Consider the following 7203-nt stretch of genomic DNA (forward strand, 5'->3'; position numbering starts at 1 on the left):
TAATAAAATAATTGCTGATGTAATATTTTCCCTGTAATTATTACAAAACGCAAAACAAGTTTAAATAAGTATTTATATTTGTGTACAAGCTGTTTAGATTGTCAAAAAGCCTGTGTTTTTAGGGTTATTAACGAAGCTCGTGTACTCAGACCAGTAATATTTGGGGTCACAAGTTTTTGCCATGGATATTTTGTGGGTCAGAAGACAAAAAGTTTGGGAACCCCTGTTCTAGAGTGAGACTGTTTTTCTACCTTCATCAAAAAATGTCTATTTTGTGATATTACTTTGTTATACTTAATATCTGTATAATTGAACATGAAACCAAAGATCCAACAGTCCTTATACAAGCAGTTTTGTGCTGCAGTTTAATCCTTTCAAATTATATGATTTGGGAAAATATTGAAGAATTGTATTATGAAAATATATTACACGTAATTAAATTATAAAAATAAGAAAAACTTTGATTTTAGAGTAGAAACCATGAATTGTGTTAGGTCAATGAATGTTTATTACACATAATGGATTTAAATACACTGAGTTGTGGGAGTATTTTAGCTTTAAACAAGTTAAAAAATATAAACTATTTTAAGTGCATTAGATAAAATCAAGCTGGTCAAAGTCAACTGTTTTACATTCAATCATTTGCACCATTACAAAAATTGAATGTACTTAACTTATTTCAATTGTAGAAACAGATGGAAAACCTGCTCAAATGTTAACTGAGTTCATCCAATGAGTTATTTTTATGAGTGAAAGCTAAAAGTTTACCTTTTGGGCGGACGTTTTTCTCAAAGTACCCTTTATTGGTGAAGTTGCCAGCTGGGCGGTATTGTCCAACCACAAATGCTATATTGCCATCAGTGGCCATGCCCACACCCAGCTCCTTGGTGTCCTTCCACACCACCTGAGTGAAATGCCCTGCAGGAAGAAACACAGTAGCCTTATGACATCCAATTTTAATATTACAAATAATAATGAAACATATTTACTTTGTTACACTACTAAAGTAGTTGTTTTTTTAGGTTGTGTATTTTTACAATTTATTTTTAAAAATCAGTACTTTTAGCTTTATTTTGTTACATTTAAAACCTAAAGATTGATACTTCTACTTCTTTACTTTTAAATTTATCTTCACTCGTGACCGGATCGGTCTGAAGGCCGCGTTGGGTGGAGACAGAGAACTGAACTCTGGTAACTTGTGCTTTGACTGATAACTTGTTTGGACTCTGGAGGTCTTCTGATCGGTTCCAACATGGAGTACTATCCTGAATTGTCACCGGCTCCGCTGAACCCTTCCCCATACCATGTGTTTTGACCCCCCACCCCCCTCCCCTCCTTAGCTGACTTGCTGTATGCAGAGTAGTTTTTTTGAGCATATGTTTGTGTGTTTCTGTATAAAACACAGGATCAAAGCTCTTTTTTTTAACTCACCCTTCCTATTGTGTGTGTATTACTGCAAAGATAGCGCACTAAGTTGTGAAAGACCCTGGACATTCGTTGCCCCATGTTTGTCATGTGTGAGTGTGTTTCTGCGGACGGATGTTCTAAACTGCAAATTTTGTTCTGCACTGCATCTTGATGTTGTGTGAATGACAATAAAATATTCTGATTCTTACAAATTTAAACTCATCATGAACTGCTGAATTTGCTCAACCAAGTCATGTCAACTGGTTCTACTACACCTAGTAAAGTAAACATGAAGCAAAATAAGTATATAATTTTAAAGAAAATATRTATCTTACTCAACTTGGTTTTAGAGGAACCTGTACGGTTCAGTAACTTCAACAGTTTATCTCTTAGAGTGTAAAGTTACTTTTTCTTTCCTGATTTTTGTGAACATTTTTATGACTTTTTCTCTAAGTATTTTTCACATCAGTAAAATATTTTTTTTACCAAAGCTGATTTGTGTTAAGGTATTTTTTACTTTTATTTAGTTTTTTTTTCAAGTAGATCTATGCATGCTCCTCGTCCCTCAGATGCTCTCTCTGCCTCTCGGTGTCTATATAATCATTAGGCTGTGATTCTGAAACTTAGCTCGGACTGAAGAGGAATGCAGAAGTGTTTCCCACGAGCTCTCTCCTTTATTTACAGGACTTCTTTGGTTTACAGGGATTCCATTCTGACATTACCTCACCTATGGAGCCACCTTTGCCTTTACCTTTCAGGTTAGGGATCACCTCCCTCACTAACTTCAGTTCATTTATATGGAAATAAGCCGTTGACTCCTATTCTCTTCTTAAAATCAGAGGTGGTCGAGTTTTATCCAGTCACTCTTTGCCAAAAACTTTAAAATCTCTTTTTCTTTATTCACTCCTGTGTTGTAACTGAATCTCTGAATCCCCCCAGTGGCTTATCACAGYATAATCTGGCCATAATAATAACGGACCCATCGCCCACACTGGAAAAGCACTCTGATGTAGAAACAACTATTAACAAAGTTGAAGCTAACATGCAGGAAATGATGTCACTGCTCACCAAGCTTTCATTCACAACCCCCCACCACCCCGGCCTTACTCTGAACCTTACTACTCATGTCCAGGAACCAACCTTCTCTCCCCGTCTGAAATGTTTGGAGKTGGAAGTTGGTTTTATGATCTCTATTATTGGATGAAACCAAGTTACAGAGTACAGTTAAATGGCAACATGACTGTTACAATTATAAGAGATTTGCCAGAGAACTGATCCGTGTTTTTGACCCTGTTCCTCAAGTAAGAGAAGTGGCACAGGGATTTGTCCAAACAAAGCAAGGCARAAGATGAGCAAAACAATATATCATTGATTTTCACACTATTTGCTGACAGTTGTTGGAACCAGGAGAAATGATTAAATTAAATGTTGAACTTGCTGTCTGCAGCTCACCTAGAGAGCTGGAATAACTTGAAATTCTGGCAACCAGATTGGATCGCCGAATACTCACAATAGGTTTGGAGAGGTCTTAGTCCTCATCCTTATCACATCCTTGTTTCTTTATTTATGTTAATAAACTGTTTTACTTTGAGTTCCTCGAGACTGTCTGCATTCTGTGTCCTTTCATTAACAAAAACTTCACAGGCCTTTGTTTTTGTCTATCTTGATGACATCATCCTTTCTAAAGATTTAACCATCCATCAGGCACACGTCAGAGCTCTCCCACAGGTTTCTTGAATTTGCTTTTGTTAATAGTGGTGATGTAAAAAAGACGTGAACATCAGATACGTGCTCAAGTGTTCAATAAGATCAAACCCATTGCTCATCAAAACTCTTCATCTTGCTACTTCAACAACTGGCTTCAGAGAAAAAATCATTTCCAGGAAAATGACAAATGATGAAGGAARAGCTTCTTGGAGGCCTTCTCCACAGCGCTGCATTGTTATTCACGAACAAACAAGCCCATGATGTTCTGAACAATCACACGCTGTGAGCCTCCAGCTCTGCAGTGCAGAGTTCTGACTGGAGGCGATGCACACGACGGCTGTAACCAGTGGATAGTTGACAAAAGCTATGCAAGTATAAACCAGCCTGGCTCTTAAAAAAACACGACATGTATTTTGCATTATTTATTGTTCGTTTTAGGAAAAAAATTAGTTTTGTTGTTTGTTTTATATGATGGTGTATTTAGTGATATTAACTCTTAATTATTTTTGAGTGCACCACTGTCCCGATGGCCATTGTTTTTAACTGTGCTGTTTAAAGTTCTCAGCCAATGACAGACAAACATACTTTTTTTCTACAAAAAAAATTCTCAAGTTTTATTGTTTTAAATGATGAAGGTAATTGAAGTTATCAGTTGCTCTTCTTATCCTGTCTGTTTTTCACATCTTTGTCCTAATTTCAGAGAACATGAGTACCTTTTCTTTAAATTTGTGTCTGTTTTTAATCCTAGTTTAGTCTAAGTGGTATAAGAATATTTATTTTTATATGATCTTGAAAATAACTGTTTCAGTTTTTTAGTCTAATATTTGTATTTTAATTTCCCCTGATAGTGTGGCTTCATCTCCACAACACATTCTTTCAAAAACAARTGTGTAGAAGTTAAACATTGTTATTTTTTGTTTATCTTGCCCATAAAAAGTGAAAATGTATCACAGATAAAATTAAAACAAATTTAGTTAGTTTCTGTCTCGTTATTTTAAATGTTGAGATGTCAAAATGAACAATTTTATATTTTATATCCATTTGTTTCTGTTTTAGTGGAACCTGTTGGTATGTTGTRTTTTACCAGTTCCAGATTGATATCCAGGGCTGCTGAAGTCATATTTTTCAATCTCTTTGTACCAGGAATCCACTGCTTCATTTCCTGAAACATTAGATACAAAAAAGTTAGTTAAAAAATACAGTAAAGCTGACAACACTAGAGTGTTTCTGCCTTCAAAGCTTCAAAATAAAAAGTGTTTATACATTTTGAATGCTGACTCAGCATAACACACCTTTTAGATTTAGAGATGCTGAGGAAAAAGAGTAGAAGACATTCTCTCCATCATCAGTCTCACTGTGGGCCAGGGTTTTTCGTTGCAGCAGTTGGTCAGCCCACGCCTGGGCTTTGCTGCACAGCTCGGAGTTATAGGTCAGTGGTGGAGCCTGATGCATGGTCCTGTATGTGTTGTGAGTCTCCAGAAACTTCTCCTTAAAAGCTTCTACTTTTAAACCAGCACAACGGGAAACAGGGAGCTTATAGTACCAAAACCAGATTCAAATGTTATCAGTGTAAACAGGGTGAATCCTAATAGAAAAATCTCCTTGACACTGACAATGTGAGAAATAATTCCTGGGAATAAAACAACACTTACCTGCCATTATAAATTAGGAATAGGGGCTAAAAGACAACACAGAAAACAAAATAATTTGATGAAAACATACAATTTATACAATTTCAGAGCATTCATTTTGTGCTGGTAACAGTGAGCTTGTCTCAAAGGAGTCATTTCATATAATCAATAAAGACGTGCCTGAGTGCAGTTTTCCTTAGTGCTCACCTGCTTTAGAGTATTTCAGGTCTGGATGGATGCCCTGTGAAGATACAGCTCCTCTCAGGGTCCAGACGATGGAATTTATGAACAAAAGCTTGACCTGTCCCTCCTCTCTGTTGCATGTAGGAGGAGACTGATGCTTCTTTAGAATACAGTAGGTGGACAAACAGGTTTCTTTGGAGGTAAATTAGCTAGAATAAACTAAAACACTTCCATCCAGCAATWACACTCTTGTTCTGGGTAATTTAAAAGACCTGAAACAGTCTTACAGTTACAAACCTGTCCCACCATGTGCTCAGTTAATGTGTAAGTTTCATTAAAGAAGAACCCGTCCACAGGACCTATACAATTTTTTTCCTTTTGATTTTTTACCTGGATTACWGAGATGCATCAGGACATGAACTCTTCCTTGTTTGGACAAAAAACTCCATTTCCAAATCCCAACATCTTCTCTTCAGGCTTAACAACTCTGTTCTTTCCCCCTCACATCAGGTCAAGAACCTATGTAGGTGTCRTCCTTGACACCACACTCTCTTTCACATCCCACATTGACAATGTGACTCGATTTGCCTACTTTCATCTYCRCARCATTAACCATCTCCGTCCTTCACTCACCTCCCGCTCCACTGTCATCCTTGAACACAGCCTAGTAACATCCAGGATCGACTACTGCAACTCTCTACTGTTTGGCCTCCCCAATAAATCCCTCCACAAACTACAGATGGTTCAGAACTCAGCAGTCCGTGTTATCACTCAAACCTCACCCTCTGCCCACATCACTCCAGTCCTACAACAGCTCCACTGGCTCCCAGTTAAAYCCCACATCACTCCAGTCCTACAACAGCTCCACTGGCTCCCAGTTAAATCCCACATCATCTTCAAAATTCTCCTACACACTTTCAAAGCTATCCACAATCTATCCCTTCCTTACCTGTCTGACCTCTTGAACATATCCACACCCTCCCGCTCTCTAAGATCTGCCCCCTCCCTCCAACTCTCAACACCCYCTGCCCGCCTCAGCACCATGGGGAGCAGAGCTTTCAGCCGCTCTGCTCCGCAGCTCTGGAACTCACTACCCCACGGATTACAGAATACAACCTCTCTCTCCCTGTTTAAGACTGGCCTGAAGAGACATTTTTTCAGATTAGCCTACTGTTAACTCTGATTGTTCCTCAATATGACTGTTTTGTAGTCCTCATTTCTGTTTCTCCCACACAACCCTATTGTTCAACTTGTATTTCTTTACATGACTGTTMTGTACTCCACATTTCTATGTTTCTGCTGCACTACCCTATCACTCTATGTATTTACAGTTGTTTCTTTTCGATTGTACAGCGTCCTTGGGTGTCAGGCGCTTTATAAATAAAATGCATTATTATTATTATTATCAGGACCAGAACCCTGAGTTTTATATACCATACCGTATGTTTACACATGTAGACCTCACACCCTAATTATACAAGTTTCTGTTATAACATGAAGCCCTCATCCCTCAGCCACAATGACAAATAGCATCTGGATCCTCTTTTCTCATCAGAAACCCATATACACCGGTGATCTCAGGCAGTCTACAAACCAATAACTGTTTCTGCTCTGATATAAAGTGGTACTCTAATGCACTCAGTGGAAGACAGATGTTTTATAATCATTTAAATATTTTATTATTTGAAATGCCAAATGKCTAACTTCACACGTTGCATTTTGAAAAAAAAAAATAGAAATGTTTTTGTTCACACTGTTTTATTAGGTTTCATCACTAATTTTAAACTTCTGATCACATTTACAATAATCCCACTCCATCAACAGTGAATGCTTGCGGGTTTAACAAACAGGGTTTTATTTTTTGCTGGAATCTAAAAAAACAACAGCCCACTCCAGTGCTTCAGAAAACCTGTTAATCTGGGCTTTTACTTTCTTGTGAACATCATGGGTAGTGATGAGATGCACTTCCTCATTCCAACTCTTATCAGTGTCTGTCTGCCGCTTTGTGTCACAGCAGATTGCAGAAGAAAAAACCTTTATTGACAGTGCACGAGCCTGTACAACAAAATTGAACATAGAAAGCAGTATATACAGCGGGTAAAATAAGTATTGAACAAGTCACCATTGTTCTCAGTAAATATATTACTAGAGGGGCTAATGACATGAAATTTTCACCAGATGTCGGTAACAACCCAAGTGATCCATACTTACAAAGAAATAAAACCATAAATGTCCAGAAATGAAGTTATTTGTAATAATGTGGAATGGCACAGAG

General features: G+C 37.6%; 1 protein-coding gene across 1 annotated transcript in view; it reads right to left on the minus strand.

Moving 5' to 3' along the window:
* The window catches only part of LOC106521901 (Golgi-associated plant pathogenesis-related protein 1), an 8022-nt gene extending 3228 nt beyond the window's left edge, over positions 1-4794 (minus strand). The window contains exons 1-4 of the mRNA XM_014014660.1: positions 4767-4794; positions 4407-4616; positions 4199-4276; positions 769-918 (exon numbers count right to left, since the gene is read on the minus strand). Coding sequence (XP_013870114.1) covers positions 769-918; positions 4199-4276; positions 4407-4616; positions 4767-4773 — 445 coding nt within the window. The 5' untranslated portion in view covers positions 4774-4794. The remainder of the gene's footprint in view (positions 1-768; positions 919-4198; positions 4277-4406; positions 4617-4766) is intronic.
* Between the last annotated feature and the right edge of the window lie 2409 nt (positions 4795-7203).

The sequence above is a fragment of the Austrofundulus limnaeus genome, unplaced genomic scaffold (assembly GCF_001266775.1).
Source record: "Austrofundulus limnaeus strain Quisiro unplaced genomic scaffold, Austrofundulus_limnaeus-1.0 Scaffold118, whole genome shotgun sequence".
NCBI lineage: Eukaryota > Metazoa > Chordata > Actinopteri > Cyprinodontiformes > Rivulidae > Austrofundulus > Austrofundulus limnaeus.